Source organism: Pempheris klunzingeri, chromosome 6 (assembly GCF_042242105.1).
Source record: "Pempheris klunzingeri isolate RE-2024b chromosome 6, fPemKlu1.hap1, whole genome shotgun sequence".
NCBI lineage: Eukaryota > Metazoa > Chordata > Actinopteri > Acropomatiformes > Pempheridae > Pempheris > Pempheris klunzingeri.
Genome location: NC_092017.1, coordinates 26,232,351 through 26,250,471, shown reverse-complemented (window position 1 = coordinate 26,250,471; position 18,121 = coordinate 26,232,351). Strand labels below are relative to the sequence as shown.

Sequence of the window (18,121 nt, the reverse complement as noted above, 5' to 3'; positions counted from 1 at the left end):
CTCCTGGAGCTTTCAACTACATATCACAGCCTTCCTCACAGGTCAGACTGCAACTGCAACAACTACCTGTGATCACATGACTGAAGTCCCGTATTTAGGTCATGTGATGGCAGCTAAGTTATCTCCATGACAACTGAGAAAATTCCATCTGATGGAGGCTGCGTGATGCAGCTGAAAGCTCTGGAAAAAGCTAGTACGTTTTTTTTTTTTTTTTAACTGATGACGGTAGGAATGTAAGAACTGTGTAAAAAAAAAAAGTGAGAATAAGTTATCAGTTTATTTTTTTTTTTAACAACAATTCTGAATGTTTTAGCTGCTTCCAAGATTAAATCTGGGCCTGCAATGGATAAACAGAAGACCCTTCACTGCTCCACAAACCCCACCTTTGTTTCTAACATACCGCGGCTGAATGGAGGCAGACCCCCCCAACAGTAGTGCCACCCACCCTATTTAACTTCTGTTGCCAACTGGAGATATAAGGGTCAAAAACGACAGAGTCTTAGGATGAGAAAGTGTGTGTGTGTGTGTTTAAGTGTGTGTGTGTGTGTGTGTGTGTGTGTCTGGGATATGAATAATGTATGAGTGGCAGGTCTGATTGATGTGGGGTGTAGGGTTTCCAGCCAGCCAGTGGAGGGGCTGTGTGTCCGTGCCCAAACCCCAACACACTGCACTGCTGACTTCAAAGGGTGTGGTCTGGACTCACTCATATACAAACACAAACTCTCTCTCGCTCTCTCGCTCGCTCACACACACACACACACACACACACACACACACAAATATACACACTCACTCATTCAGTCACATTTGGACACACACTTTTGCTTTTACACACACTCTCTGAACCGCTCACGTAGATGAGGACACACATCTGGCCCACTTTTCTCACAAATTTACACACTTATACACACTTACACACACACACACACACACACACACACACACACACACACACACACACACACACACACGCTGGACTTCCTGTGCTCCCAAACAGGAACACACAGGGTGCTGTGTGTTGGACGGTGGGTCGAGGATTTGGGCGGAGGGAGGCCTGGCTTTCCACACCTGTGTTTGCAGCAGTAATTAGGGGCACATGCTATTTTGGGGCAGCGAGCGTCCCTGCGCTCACACACACACACTCACACACACACACACACACACTCTGAAGCACACAGAGGGAGCTCTCAGTGGCTCAGGCGTACAGTACACGTAAGCTGGTGTTTGCTGTGCAGCGGCTTGTATTTTCTCTGGTCGGTGAGTGTGAATGCCAGTGGAAAGCTCTAAATGGCCTGTAAATACAAACAGTCATATTTCCAGTTCCAGGCCATTTAAGAGCCCATCATGGTCTGCCCACGCAGGCCTCTATGACATGACAGACAGCAGACCTCGAGGATGTTAGCTCAGCTAAAATGCTTAATCATAAACTTACATAATTCACCCATGTGTCACATAGAAAAAAAGGTAATATGGGCATTATTTAACCTATCACAAAAATCATCTGTAAATACAATTAACAAGTAAAGTATTGATGCTTAAAGCGAATGAAGGATTAATAGAGAATTAATTGAATTAATAAATATTTTTCTTTAGTGACAGCATGTAAGGTAAAATTTGAAATTAGCCTCTTTTGGCTCATATATTCTTTTTTCGAGCAAATGATAGTCAAAGTTAGAGAAGAGCTGATGGAGGAGAGACTCAAGCATTCTTTAGCACATATTTTTGTCAGGAGTTGTTAGAGGAAAAGTGAATATTGAACTTTCATTTACCAGGTGAGAACAAACACGTTATGCTGCTTCGTGTCTTGTGTGTTTCACACGCAGGTCAAAGTTCACATCTTTAGTTTCACAAGCTGAGGGGAGCAAACTGGCCACTTAATGATTTATCCCTAATGAAGATACATGTCACATAATGCAACCACAGGGTTATTTTCTATATTTTGCATGCCCTTTAAGTCTTCTTATCTGTAGTTTATTGATGACAAAGTGGTGCTATAATAGCAATAGGATTTACTGATAATATTTAAAAAGATAAATGACATCTTTGCCACTAAACCTGTGTGTTTGTGTCCATATACAACTGTTGTATACGTGTTCAGACACCACATGCTGTTAAGATGTTGAGGTTTTGTTTTTTTTTCTTGTAGTTTGCTGTATGTAAGTCCAGAATAAATTTCCCTACAGGGACATTTAAGTACATCTTATCTTAAAACAACAATAAAACGACAGTATAAAGATTTTAAATCCCCCTTGGCTTGGGATAAATGAGCACTGGTCACAGGACAAATGCAGGGAAAAACCTGGTGAAGTTAACCTCCGTCAGCCTCCTCAGAACATAATCACACACCTTTCTTACAGTAGCATCTATTCCTTTTTGGATTTCTAAATTTGTATCTGGTGTATTTTTGAACGCTCACAGCCACGTGGCCAGCGCTACGTTACCCTCCTCGCAGCATGTCACAGCAGTCTGCAGCTCAACATCTCAAGGAATAAAACAAGCATGACAGGCCGTGACAGTCACCAATCTGCGAGGTCTATACTTTGAGGTTGCGCTGGTTTGGAGGGCAACGAGGCAAGCTATTGCACTGTGAAAAACGTAATATTTGTGAAGACTGGGAGTAAACACAGCGAGGGTGAAACGTGCTTATTCATTCTCTTTCCTCCTCGCTCCCTCGCAATCTCGTAAACACACACGCACGGTAATTACGCCTCATTAGAGCGCTCGGGGCCTTTCATGTAGCTGCTGAACATGGCCACCGAATCTCCCCTCTGGCCCACAGACATAAACAAACACTTCAGCTGGCCTGCACCCTGGAGCCATGGAGCCTCCGCTCCACAATGGACAGCTAGGGATTCCCCTTTCGCCATGGCGCATGTCCCCACCTCTCGCTCCATAGCGCCACCCACATCTTTTTCTTCTAAATCTCACTCCGCCTCGTGCTTTTCTCCTGTTCTTTCCTGTTCTCTAAACAGACAGATACACGTAAACAGCAAGGAGAGAGAAAGAGTTGAACGCGGACAAAGAAAGAGGGAGAAAGAAGTCAGAGAGCTGCCTGCCTGCCTGCTGTGGGTTGGTAATGATATAATGAGAGGACTGCAGTGTTTAGTGGGCGGCTCTTTTTATAGCAACTGTCAAGACAAATGTGCAATCATTCACTTTGATTGAGTGAGTGTGTGTGTGTGTGTGTGTGTGTGTGCATGTACATCTCAGTGCACATGTGTGACAGGAAGCTGACTAGGGGATTGTGAGGTGGGCCAAAGAGAGACGTAGAGAGTGAGGGAGAGCCAAGAGAGGGAGGGGGAAAAAATGGAAGGAAAGGCCATGATGGGAGGAAAAAGAAAAAGGGAAAAAGTCAAACAGAGAGGTATCAGTGAAAAAAAAAAAAAAAAAAAAAAAGCCTGGCCCTGGCATTGAGCAGAGGGTCAGCGAGAGGTGACGGCAGGGTCAGGCTGAGGTCAAATTAGGTGCAAAACCAGTAACTCTGGAGCAAGTTTAGAATGAAAACAAACCTCTGCTATCACTGCAGGTCACAGACAGGGCCTCCCCTCAGGTTACACACACACACACACACACACACACACACACACTCATATTGCTGAGGCCACTTAATTAAAAAAGAGATCGCTGGCACTCCCTTAGAAAGTCCCACCTTCTAAAAGCAAATACACAGCTCTCCATCGCGGCTGTTTTAACAAGGATAGAGTTCAATATGAGCAGCGTCGAGTGAAAGCCTCATTGTGGTGGAGAGAGAGCCTCTGAACGTCACGTCAGCTCTCTCCTCATCCATCAGACCGACACCTCGGCACAGCATTTCCTCACCAATTATGCACAGGTCTCCAATCCCGCTGTACATGCGCCCCGGTGCACACATGCCTGTTGCCTCATATAAACTCTACGGTCTCTTAAAGGCAGCATGCGTGTGTGTCTGAATATGCGTACGACAATATTAACACAAAGTACAATGTATCATTTATTATCGTGACCTTGTTCCTCAAATTGCTCCCATGGAATATTGCAAACATATGTGTTTGTGCATGCCAGCATGTTTGAGAGTGTAAAATGTCTTTCTGTGTGTGTGTGTGTGTGTGTGTGTGTGTGTATGTGCAATACAGGGCCGTATGGTGGGTTTAATATCATAAGCCCGTGTGAACGTGGATCTACTATAAGTCTAATAAAAAACAGGCAACACGAGGAAGCTATTTGGCATTGTGCGATGAGGGAAGACAGGCTTTCAGTGCTGTGACCCAACAAATGTTTCCATTCCATTAGAGCCATCAGGCTTGTTTGAAGTGGACTGGTTGGGATGCCGTCTCTGCCACGCTCAATAGACTACAGGCAGCTCTCAGCGGCCCTGGTGGGAAAAGGCTGTCTGGATCTGAATCACTACCACTCTGTACCTAAAGCTGTGTTCATGTGTGCTCATAAAAAAAAGAAACAAAACACAATCAGCGAGGCGGTTCTGCATAAATAAGGAGCTTTCAGAGTTAAACATGGAACCAAATTGACTTAGTTCTTGTGTTTTTAGCCTGTGATGATGCTGCCACTTACAGCTGAATACATTTCTTCCACAGGGTGCAAGCAGGCGTCAGGACAAACCATAACTGTTGACGTTTATGCACAATAATAACATGATAATCATGGTAAAAAAATAAAAAATCTTAAATTAGCACTTATCAAAAGCAGCAGCACTTAATGCTTGACAAAAAACAAACAACCAAGAGGGTATTAGCAACCAAGTCACAAAAATATAAATGCAATAAATTAAAAATACATTAATGAATAACCTAAAAACTCATAGCTGATGTGAGCTCATACATACAAACGCCACTGTAACATCACCTACAGGTCATGTCACCTTCATACAACTGATTTTACAGCCAGCGTGCTGTCTGTTAATCTGTGATAACACTGTAGTTGACACAGAAAAACACTTGAGTGCATGCAAACAAACACAAATATTCTTATAGACTAATTATCAATAATGTTCCCATGTATGCAAACACACATGCATGCTGCAGTGTGACTACGTGTGCACATACACACACACAGGGTTTGTGCAGAAGAGAGAGAGGGAGGGAGGGAGGGAGAGAGAGAGAGGGCTGAGACTGGGCTCTTGTGATATTTGGCTCGATTTCGACACTCTGCAGTCTGGACGGAGAATCTTCCCACGAGCCACTCGACCGTCTGACGGGGTGGGAGACACAGAGAGCAAGCGAGGGAGTGTGAAGGAGCGAGAGAGAAGGTCACACACATTCCAGTCCCAAAGATTTGGCCAGGCTCCTCAGACAATTAAAACAAGATGACCCCCTCCAGCCCCCCTGAACATCCCTCTACTCCATCAGTCCTGCCTGCTAGCCCACTGAAGCCTCCACTTCACTCCCTCACACACACGGGTACTCCCTAAAATGTCACTGCATGAGACTCAGCCTTTTCTGTATGACAAACACGCAGAAGTACACACACACACACACACACACACACACACACACACACACACACACACACACACACACACACACACACACACACACACACACACACACACACACACACAGGCTTGAGAGGGATTATTGCATTAGGGTGCCTCTCACACTTGTGCTTCCCAATCAGGGAGTGTCTCAGCTTCACAGACCAGCTGTGGGCTGCCTACCTACTGCTGCTCCCTCTCTTCTCAGTGCAATTTAATTCCACTCAATAAAGCTTTGTTGGCATCGCTAAGGCTGGGTATCGAATCAGAACTTTTCTGGTACCAGCTGAAATATGTCTGTAGCACTGAGCTTTGAACACTGCCAGAAAAGCTGGCACGAGCTGTCGGGTCAGATTCATAATCGTGTAGTTTATCTGTGATAAAACAGCAGCGGCTTTCATCAACGGGGTGGTTTAAAGTTAAAGTTTGAAGTATAACATGAATGAAACCAGTTGTAGTCGATAATAAATGTGGATGAAGTGAGAAACAATTGCTGATTAAAGAAACATAAGGTGGGAAATTTATCTTACAGAAAAATACCTACGTAAAATAAATAAAGATTCTTATTCATGTCGTGGTTTTTGACAAGCGGCTCAGAGAAGTGAGAGAGAGGGAGGGAAAGCAGACCTTAAATATCAAGGCTCCAGCATAACTGAATTTATTATGAAAAGAACACATTTTGGGCCCGTGGCCTACACCTGAGTCATCAGAAAGCACTTTATCTAAAGTGGAACTGCAGTGATTTTACATTTCAAAGTCTGATTACAAGTGTTGGGAAAGTACTACTGCATATGTGAGGAGAGTTACATAAAGCCTTTTGTGGCTCCAGAGGGAGCTGCGTGACGACTGATAAGTTGCCTCAAATTAAGTTAATAAAGTTGTTACACTAAAGTATTGCCTAAACTTTGATACTTTATAAATATTTTCTGCTCTACTCCACTCTTCACCCCCAGCTGACGCCCTTCCTCCAGCCCCGGCCTGTTAAACCCTCAGCGGGGCACAGGCCTTCCCACTGCCTACCCCCTCCGGAGACACCGGCCCATCCAGGTCCTCCCTCCTCCCTCCTCCCTCCTGCTCTGCTCCCTCTCTCCAGGTGGGAGGTATGGCTCTCTGCTGCCCTGTGTGTGTGGGATTTCACCTCACACACAAACCCGTCACCGGCCAAATCTGTCGAACACAGCATTAAACCGCAGGACAACACAGAGGCGGCACTGAAAAACAGACTCTACGGCCTTTGTTTCCTGTTTTAAATCAAGACGACTGAAATAAGCTCCATAAATACAGAGCAGTTATGTCAGTGTAGCGTGTTTACAGCAATAAAACGTACATTTTGAGAAAAACGCACAAAATAGCACAATGACTGGCAGCCTCAGCCTTTATTTACTGAATATGTCGTTTCAGACTGTTAAACCTGGGTAAGAAAACACTTTTTCACCACCAACTAAAGAAAACTCAACAGCCGTCTTTAAAGGTTTGGTCAGCTTTGTTCGCTCTGTCTTTAATTATATTTCCTAATTCAAACCAATTTTTTTTTGTTAATTTACTGTGCATTCATTTGAGTAAATCTGTCTCCTTTTCTGATTCTTATGTTTTGCTGTAGTCTGGTTTAGAGGTCGGGGTATAATTGGAGCAATGGAAATGTGTTGTCTACTATTCTTCTACTCTTTTAGTTTATAACTTGGAAAACTCAATCAGGAGACATTTAAAACGTTTGCAGTTGAGTTTGGTTTTGGGGTTTCCTTCCTTTTATGGGCTGCGTACATATTTCCACATATCTGTGTTGTCTTTCTGTAAGCCTTTTTGTCTAGTTAGCCGTCAAGCCCGTCTATGTTCGTATGTGTGTCTTTGCTTTGCACAGGACTCTGGGGTGCAAACTATCCTGCAGGCTTCATATGAAAGCTGAGGACTCTGGTTACACAAGGCAGCGAAGAGAGAGGAGAGAAAAACAGATCAGGAGAAGAAGAGGGAGAGCATCTGCTTTCATCCTCAACCCAGCAGGGGAGAGCTCAGGCCTGTCACTCTGAGAGAGACAGCCAGCTGCTGCAGCGCACACACACACACACACACACACACACACACACACACACACACACACACACACACTACAAACTTGGAGAAAAAACACTGAATATTCTAGAGTACCATTAAAGCTCAGTGGCACTGTCATTCCTCTTGTTTTCACTATTATAAAGATATATTCCTAATATCCAGGCAATAAAAAATACAAGGGAAAGCTCATACTGCAAAGTAATGGTGAATGATTCTAATGTGTCCAAAAACTTTTCCAACATGACTGACTTTTAACTTTTCCTCTCTCCCTCGAAACAGACAGACAGACAATCCTCATACCAGAGCCATCTCAGCCATCCAGCTGGACAGACCCTCTCTGGATCGTACTAAAAGGCAAAGACAAACACCACTTGGGTGTTTTCAATTGCCCCAGGATGAAAAAGTCACTGGCATGCCTACTATAAATTTATTATGAATCTTTGGTTCCAATAAAATGTTTTGCATTTGCAGTCAATGCTGCAATAAATCCTCATTAAATGTGACATAAATTTGCATAATCACTTCCAAAAGTCGTTGTTAAACTGCAGGATGATTTTGATGCGGTATTTTTCAAGTATTTCTGACTTCCAATGTTTTATTGAGTGAAACGGCCTTGAAACAGGAAAATAAAGTCATAATTCACGTCAAGTTTAATCTACTTCATTGCCTACTCCTTCAAAAAGGGGATAATGGGCGCTAGTCACTTTGTTTTTGAGGAATGGGAGGCCGAAAAGATCACAAACACTGAGCAGTAAAGCTGGCTATACATAAAAGAGGCCACGAAAACGAGAGTAAGTGAGTCGGTTACATGATGTAAGAGTGAGGAACAAAACACAGAGCAAAGACTGGACGACAAAAACACAACAACGACCAAACAATCTCACCAAGAAACAAACTGTTATATTAAAATCAAACACAGTCATAAAATAAACGGTGCCATTCATCTTAAAAAGTGCATTTTGGTGCCTTGTGTGCTTTTTTCCTGCGTTTGCTCTCTCAAGGTGAAAGCATCATTCAGGCCGACTAACTAAAGGTGCTGTACTTATAAACTTGATAACCACGAAGGTACCAAATTAACAGGTGCACCTGCTAATCACAACTTATCACATGACTTTCACTAAATGCAGGAAACAGCACAAGATGGAGCGCTGAATGAGACTGACTAAAAATGGAGAGTTCTGACTGGAGGGCTGAACTCGCTACAGCAAACAAAGCCAACGTTTTTGAGGTTGCAATTGTGCCATAATGGCAGCAGTAACTCAGTAATATTGATATTATTTGTAGAAAACACACAGACGGACTTCCAGCGTTCAGTAACCCTTCTGTCATTCCCTTTACCAGCTGTATTCCAGCCAATCACAGTGTTGATCCGACTCTTTCAGCCAACCACCAGGAGCTGCACTGCCAAATCTTGACTGAGATTACAACAGAGGGTTAAGAATGAAATGAATATAACAGGAACAGAAGGAGAGAAAAAATAAAAAAAAGGGAATGATGTTCCCTGAAAACCCCTGAATCTCACCCCAAAAATGAGGACATTTCCTGGGTCAGGTTTCTGTCTATAAAGCTGCAGATGCTCCTGCTGACATCTTGGACGCACACACATGCAGAAATACACAAATAAATGCAGCATAACTCCACCCAGGCCCCTAAACTATAGCAGTAACCCCAGAATCTCTACTGCCACAGATCTGTTGACCGTTTTTCTGTTGTTGGAGCAGCAGAGGGAGTCCGTTTTAAGCAATCTTTCCCCGTTCATCTTCCCTCGGCTCAAAATGATCTGGACTGTAAAAATCCTCAGTATCACTACTCTGTCACTCCCCCTGAACCATTTTCTCTGTCCCTCTGGTACGATGCCACAGTAAACACTCACCCCGTGTGTAATGATTTAAGATCTGGACTCAGATGAGGTCAGAGTGCCTCCCTGGAGATCCATTTTAAGTCTCTCACCCAATTCATTATTCTTATCGTCACATCTCACCTCCTATACCTCTTTCCTGTGAAACTCTCCTCTGTCTACCTGTACGTCAACAGCCCAACAAAGTTTCCCTGTAAACCTCTGCCTACGTGTGTGTTGATCGCTTACATTCAGACATGCATGAGCGGTTAATGCAAAAGAAAAAGGGGGGATTCACTTAATCAAACACTTAACGAAAGAGCAAAACACACAAAGAGTCATTCAAGTGTTAAAACACAGTTAGAGAGAGATGTTCTACTACGGTTGAAACAAATAATTATCGATTAATCTGCAGATTAATCCATCTCTTAGTGGTTTGGTCTATCTCAGTTTCCCAGAGCTCAAAGTGACGTCGCTAAATGTCTCTGAAAAAAATAGTTTAAACATCAAAAAGCAGTAAATAGTCACATTAAAGAGCTGTAACTAGAATCATTTTAGTATTTCAGCTTGAGAAGTAAGTCTAAGTTCAATGGATCTTTGAGTTTTGGAAATCAAGTGTCTAGATGAAACTTTTAAAAATATAATTTACAGTGCAGACAAAATCCTGTTTAATCAGAATCCCATTCAAATCTATACAAAATACTGTCAGAGGTAAAAATTAGAGAAACAAATGAAACAAATGAAATTATAAAAATCAGGAGCTTGATACTAACAAATTTCTTCTGATAACAAAAGTAAGATTTTACTAAATTCGAAAGAAAGTTATGACTCAATATCTTTTTTCTAGGTTTACACTCGCTTCGAGAGGAGAGTAAAACTATAGCTTACTTTGGTTTTATTCCAATTTTTGTCCTGACTTTCCATCATCAGAGGTATTTAACAGGACGTTTGGAGGTAAACTACGTAAGTCAGCGACTTCTTGAAGCAAAACACAACAACGTTTGGGTGCATGTGCATTTATTATTATCTAGTTATTTCTTCATGAAGCGTCTGAGTCTGCGAGCCTGAAGGATTTCATTACTTTCATTACATAAAACCGGAGAGATAAAGTATCAATACTGTTACTTATGATCCAATTACTCCTGAGAACTACACGTTTTAAAGGCATCATGAACCAATCAGACTCTTCAGATGTGGGGTCAGATAATATGTTTTCATTATTATCAGCCATCATCCTCTGTAAATGTACATGTTCGTGAAATAAGACCAATATATGTGTGTGTGTGTGTGTGTGTGTGTGTGTGTGTGTGTGTGTGTGTGTGTGTGTGTGTTCATGCATGAGGTGGGTGGAGGTTCAGTGGGGTTTTATTGCTCTGAGCCACAGGGGGGCAAACCCCAGTTTATTGAGCTGCTGTTAAGGCCATGGGTCGAATTTCACCTGCAATTAATGCCACAAAACCTGCACACACACACACACACACACACACACACACACACACACACACACACACACACACACACACACACACACACACACACACACACACACACACACACACACACACACACACACACACACACACACACACACACACACACACACACACACACACACACACACACATCCATGCATGCACACAGCTGCTGTCGTTTACTCATCCTGCTTGTGTGGCTGCCAAGTCAACATGACAGTAGCTCCTGTCACAGTCTCGCTCTCACTAAATGATCTACACTAAGCCCCTGCAGAGCGCGCACACACTCACTCACACACACACACACACACACACACACAAATCACAAGAGATGGCATTACAGCTGAGGTGCGCGGACGTGGAGTTGAGGTTGTAGTCACAAGGTTTTGGTGATGAAACCTAATGCGCCCTCTCCTCTACCTTATTAGCTCCCATTTTAGCTCTTTACCACTCCAGCTGTGTTTATTAAAACCTTGCAGAGCAGGCAGAAGTATTTATCAGCTCCCTGAATCACTGCTGTAAAGATACAGGAACGCATATAACACACACACACACACGCACACACACACACACACAGTTATCTAGAGTCCAAGTACAGGATGGCAAAGGGACAGCGACACTACTGAGTCTCATACGTTTCAGTGCACACATTCAAATCATGCAGCAGCCAACAGGGACAGGGCTGAACATTGGTAAATCAAATGTTGTACCTGTAGTGTGATGATCATTATGTTCATATCTGCTATATGAAGTTGATTAATGAAAGATATGTAGCTTATGTGATGTGTTGTTAATAGCTACTGAGGCTGTGCAATGTCAAATTAGTAAAACAGCAAATCAGCAAAAACTTTAATAGTCAAATAATTGTTTTGAGTATTTTTTTTTTTTTAACAAAAGGGCCAAAATCCTCTGGTTCTGTCTCCTTCACTTTGAATATTATCTGTTTTCCTTTTCTGATTATGATTAAGACATCTGATGACATCATTGTGGACTCCAGGAAAATGAGACTGACAATTTTCTGACATTTTAATTAATTAAGAAGATAAAATAAATTGATCATGAAATCATTATTTAGTTGCAGCCATAGGAACTGTGTTGTCATTACCTGCAAATCAGCTTGGCTGTGTGACCGCTTAAGTGAAATGCAGTGAACTGAATTGATTATGAGCTGTATGAATTGGTAGCAAACTTGGATGTGTTAAATTCTGATGAACCTTAAATCTCTTATTCCCTCTTTTGCTTTAACTGACAAAAAGCCCTGTGAGTAACATCAAGGCCGTCCGCTTAAACACTCCCCCAAAACTAACACTGTTATACCGTGTGTCTGATCTCCACAGCCAGACATTCAGTGTCCATCAACAGCCCCAAGTCCTGTCAAAACGTCTTCGTTAGAAAGATAATAAGACCCCTTTGTAGGTATAAAAGTTTAACATGTAGACGTAAATGTCTTGCTTACTGTACAGAGTTCCCGAGCCAGCCCCCTCTGTCACCTCCCAGGCCAAAAACATGTGATGAATGGCCCAGCGCTCTCATCAATCATCTGTGATTGGCCCTGATCTGCGCTGTGATTGGCTAATTAGCCTCATCTGTAACCATTACTGCACAGAGAGGCAGCTGCGGCAGAAAAAAAAACGGGATAAGAAAAATAAAGGAGGTGAAAAATGACACCATCAGGGCCGTCCTGTCACCTCGCTGCCTCCACACAATGCCAGGAATCAGACAGCTACCACCACACAGAAACAACCGCACACACACCTGAAGACTGCAAGGAAACACCGTCCCAAGCCCAGAAATTCAGAGGTAATTATATTTTGAAAATAAATATGCGAACAAGACAAGAGCAGGGAGGAGGGGTTGTGGACTTTGTGTCAGCGGGTCAGCCACATCATCTGGCAACGGTTTCTGCTCCGCTACAGGCGGCGAGAACAGCAACGCCGGCTCCAGTCAGGGGAAAAATAAGAGCCGGTTATTAGATGTCAGAGGGAAATATCTCGTAACTGGGTGGTAACAGCTCGCCAAAGGAGAGCCAGACGAGAGGGTGCGAGAGTTTGGTGGAGCGCTGGTCTCGTGATACAGCTTTTCAGGAGCAGAAGAAAGCGAGAAGTAAAAGGTTAAGAGGCTGCAGAGACATAAAAAGTAAAGCAACACAAGAGGAAACAGACAAAAAGACGGAGAGAAAGTGTGGCAGGAAGGAGCCGGAGGGGGGAGACAGGGCCAAAACCGCCAGGCCGACTTCTGCTCCTGCTCCCTCCCAGCCAGCCCTCTTCTTTGCACAGGAAATGGCTCTCTGAAGCAAGAAGGGGAGGAGGTGTAGGTGAGGGGGAGGATGGGGGCTCAAAACAGCTGTACCCACGTGGGCCAGCTCAGGGTGGGGGTACAGGCTGAGAGGAGAGGAAGGGGTAAGGAGGAGGGCAGTCCTTGGTAAAGATGGCCAGCTCCTACGTACGTCTTTATCTGCTCAGATAGTGAGCGACCGCTCTGGGTTTCCTTTTCTCTGAGATTCATTAATTGTGTTCTATGTCGTCAAATCCCAGAAAACCTCGCTCCGAATAAAGGCAGCCAAATGTTTGAACACCATCACAAAACTGAAAAAAGTCCCAAGCTTAACCCCTTTGAGGAAAATGAGATCAGGAGGATTTGAATTATTTTATCTGCCTATTTTATCCTAAAGCGTTCAGCTGCTGGCGTCTAGTCCGTAATACCATAATAATAATAATGGACTCCATTGAGAGCGACCGGGCAGCTCCAGGTCTGTCTGCCTGCCTGGGACAGACACCCGATACCCGGCTGAGACGATGCCCAGCCAGCCGCACGCCTTCAGACGTTGTTAGAGCAGACACACAGCACGCCCCTCCTGCCACCCGCAATCCATCCACAGCCAATTACAAGCAATTTCCCTGTCCTGGGTGGGGTGAGGAGAGGGAGAGCGAGAGGGAGGAAAAGCAGTTGTCAGCCTAAAGCAGACACACATGGTTCTGTTTACAAATTGCCAGTTGTTTGGCTTTGCCATGGTAACACAGTGCTGACGCTGGCTGGACGGATATTTCAAAGCGAGACAGAGAGAGGCAGAGGGGGGGGGGGGGGGGTCGTGGTGACAGTCGCGGCCTTTGATGGTCTGAAGGGCGGAGTGAACATTCAGCAGGAGAGATGGTTCATTTATGCATAATGTACAAACGTCCAACAAACATGCGTCTGTTTCCCTCCTGCCTTCCTCCTCTCCCCCTTTCCTCCCCTTCCTCCCCCCCTTCCTGCTCCTCTACATCAGTTCCCCTCAGCACCTCGGGCTTCTGTTTGGCTTCCCGAAATCCGCCTTTCCGAAACTGGAGACGGGCAGCGAGGAGGTGCCTGATTCACCAGAACTGGAATGTCGGCCGTTCCCACAGGAAACCTGGAGCGTCTCAAGACAGGGTGCGCTGGACAGGCGAGGGCACACACCGATCCGGCGACACATGTACAAAACATAAGTACGCAACTGGCCTGTCGGACTAACGTTTCCGGATCAAGGAACCGGCTGAATGTGGCCCAGCAACCAAAATTTGACTGTGCAAGAATAAGAACATGTCTTGTTTCACATAGTGGTCGGAGGCACCGGTCCTGGAAGCATCAAAGTCACCTGGATAACTCAATAATACAATAGTTTATATTATGGCCATTGGATATAGACTGTGTTTGTTATGCTAAAGTGCCATAAATACTATAATTCACATGAGCCTCACTGGCTGTTGGGATGAAGGAGACACCAGCCAGAGGTACAAGTTATACCGTAGTTTGAATGATTCAGCTGCAGTTAAAGGAAGCTCAGTCTCTAAATTCTGTCTACCGATGTGGCAAACTGAAGTTCAAGCTCTGTGATCACGTGTTTCTCACACCAAAGCTACTGGGAAGTCACTTTTATTCCTCTTTTAACTGACTAATTAACAACAAATTCTGATTATTTGTAGTTATAATACATAACGGAGAGTTTAATACCGGTCACAGAAAAGATCGCAGTGAATGTGAAGCAGATTTTTGCCTCATTTTGTTCACACTAAAGTGACTGATGGTCTGTTTGAGCAGTCCATATTTATCCTTCCAATTGAACCGGTTTTTCACCATTACCCTCCTGTGTCTGTATGCTCATACAGTAGAGCCATACAGCTGCAGAACTACAGGAGAAGTGCAAACTGTTCGCTCAAGTTGAAACACTGGGGGCAAGCCTTTACTCTGAGTCTGTTCGTGCCCACTTGGGTTTTTCCATTGACTTTGTTTACAATTGTGCTGCCTCTAAAATCCGTTCCGCATTTAGTCCGAAAGTGTTGCACCTTCCTGTCACCTGACATCGGTCTGAGAAAAATGAGCTGCAATGAACTCTTTATTTTGTCTGAATTATCAGCCCTCAAGCCGATTCTTCATAGTAACTAACTTCTTCTCTTTCTTTTTTACCAAAGTGAGCCTTCCTACCACTGGAGTCAAAAATTATTCAGTGTGGGAACAATCGGATATGACTGATCGAAAGTCTCCCCGAGTCAGGCAGTGACTGATGCTTCCCTGACGCCATCAACGCCTCCGCGCACAGCCTGAACAGCATGAGCCGCTGCTTCACTACCACCCTGCTCTGATGCAGTGACCCCACACTGCGATCTGCAGTTAAACTGAGGTCCCCCACCGTAACCTCCTCACCCCCACTCCGATCTCAAAGATCGCCCCCCGCCACCTCCGCCACCATCACCTCCTAATAATAACACAGTCCGCGGTGAGGGGTCTGCTGTCAGACATGGCAACCCGTCGAGTCTTTCATCTCAACAGACACACACACACACACACACGTGTTCCAACCTTAACCTATCACACACTTTGACACACACACACACAGGAATGTGCGCTTCCTTACACACACACACATGCATGGGGGGAAAAACACACACATTCAGAAACACCGAGCTTCGTCTGCTCCTGGACGTGGTGACCCCACTGTTCGTTTCATCTCCCAACTCCTTTCTCTGCTTGCTGCTGGCACCATTACGTTAACACAAACACCATATTTCTGTCATCGTCCCCAGGACGCAGCGTTCCCTTAATATCTCTCTTTCTTCTGCGGGCGTTCAGGGAATGGCGATGGGGGCCTGAAGGGATCTGGGACATGGGTGAATTGTGGGAAACCAGAGTGCAGTCTGTGGCCTCACAGCATGCGGTCCTCTCCCTCTCTCCTCCCGCTCCCCCTCTACTTCTCTATCTCTGTTTCTCTTTTGGCAGAGAATCATAGGAGGCTTCATGCAGATCGCATATTGCGGCCTCAAATGATCTGGGAAAACATGCCCCGTTAATGCTATGTGCACATCTGAACCCTGTTCAACTCTGAAGCAGTGCACGCACAGTTTGTGTCTGTTTCTCCGGGCTTGTGTGTGGTTATGGTTGTGTGTGTTTTACCTCCACGTAGTCTTTGGCATGGCCCCAGTCCCTTTTGGAGTCCAGGTTGCCCAGGCTGAAGCTCTCCAGTTGGCCAAGGTGAATCTTTGCCACAGAACGGCTGATCTTACGCGTCACAAAGTTTGAACCTGAAACACACATATCAGAAATGCTTTGTTGGCTTCTTCTGAATTACAGTTTGCATATTATTAGTTACATATTACAGAGGTTTATAGTTAGGTCCAACACATATAACTACAAACAGTCAGAAACGGAGAAATAAAGAGCGGAAAAGTGAAATCAAGGCCTCCTCATTGAAGATGGAGTTTAGAGATCCCTACCAAACCTCTACATAACACCCCTCACACGCAAATAACCTTCCAAACCTCCACTGCTGCTCCAAGTCCTCTTTAGCCAAAGCGAAAACTCAAGCAAAAAGCCACCCTGAGTCAGTTCAATTCGTTTCCACCTCACATTACCACCACGAGATCCTTTTAGATTCCTTCTCTCTAATTTTCCTTTCAAATTCACTGTTTCAGTGTCAAATCTAGGCCGGATGCCAACACAAATCTCAGACTGTCAGTCTGTCAACACCAAAAAAAAAAAAAAAAAAAAACCAACAGGGAAGTTCCACAGAAAAATGACAACCAAACAGGACCACCCTCGCTCTGCTGGTGCTGCGTCCAGTCCAGAATCACCACATCGGCAGTCGATTCATCTGCCAGATCACCCAGTGGTGCTCCTGATTCTGAGCAGACACACGTGGCGATATTATCTGCGGCAAAACAAATGAGATCTTAATGACTATTTCTGTGCTGCTATGAACGGTTAGAGAAGATTTTGGGTGTTTTGGCGGGACACTGAGGACTGGTGTCGTGTTCTCTGTGCCTGCTGTGGGGGAAAGATGCTGTGGAGAGCCTGCGAATAAATGCACCAGACCTTAAACCCAAACACAGCATTATACTGATGGAAATCAACACTAAATATTAGGGTGTCAAGTCTAATAATGCCACCGTCTTCGCTGAAACAGCTTATTAGAGCTTGTGGAGTTTAGGTCTGGCCAGGCATCTCTGTCTTATGTTCAAAAGCTAAAATGGCAGATATGTGAGGAAATGCAAAAATATCATTTCAAAGGAAAGTTTGAAGCTCGCAGCATCAAAGAGTTGGCTATTTTTAGCCTGCACAACATCTCCACTACGAATAAATCTCCCACAACCTTGCATGAACCTCTTCAAGACCTCTTAAGAGCTCCTACATGCTGTTTCTTAAACTCATCATGTCTGAGATGAATGTTGCCTTTTAGCTCTGCACCCATTCTGACCATAATGCAGCGGGGCTCTGTCTTGACACTGTATCACTGTTGCCTTGACATGGAGCAGAGCCTTCATTTAGACACGGGAAAATCCCATGAACCCAATCATGCGAATGCACCAAATTTGTAGTAATTATTTCATAGGAAAGCGACAGCCCTGGGCAGGCTGAGCGAAAGCAGACCAGAGAAGGTTAGACACGCTTATTTGAGAAAATACAGCATGTTGTGTGTTGGTAGCAGGTCACATGGTCCCTGTGTCAACGCTGTTCTGTCGCCATGTTGAGCTGGAGTTTAATGGGAGTTTGGATGTGGCTCTTTACTCTGGATCCTTCTCTGGATCACATGACGAGAACAGAAAATCTATGAAGTCGGATTTCCAATTCCATCTATTCTTCAGAATTCTGTGAATCGATATTGTTCACACGTTTATTAGGAAATAGCACGTGTCCTCGGAGCATAGATAAATCGTCGATGGAAACCCCCTTCGGTGTCAGACCTGTCCTGACTTCGCATGATCTGGCCCCAGGGATTCTCTCTAACCTGGCAGGTAACACTGCTCCTGCTAAATGTAGTCAAATGTTAACCAACTATTACTCATC

The 18,121-nt window shown here is 44.4% G+C and overlaps 1 protein-coding gene across 1 annotated transcript in view; it reads right to left on the bottom strand.

Annotated features, from left to right (window-relative positions):
• Positions 1–18,121, bottom strand: part of gmds (GDP-mannose 4,6-dehydratase) — a 157,728-nt gene that overhangs the window by 77,105 nt on the left and 62,502 nt on the right. The window contains exon 7 of the mRNA XM_070832522.1: positions 16,232–16,359. Within this exon, the coding sequence (XP_070688623.1) occupies positions 16,232–16,359 (128 nt within the window). The remainder of the gene's footprint in view (positions 1–16,231; positions 16,360–18,121) is intronic.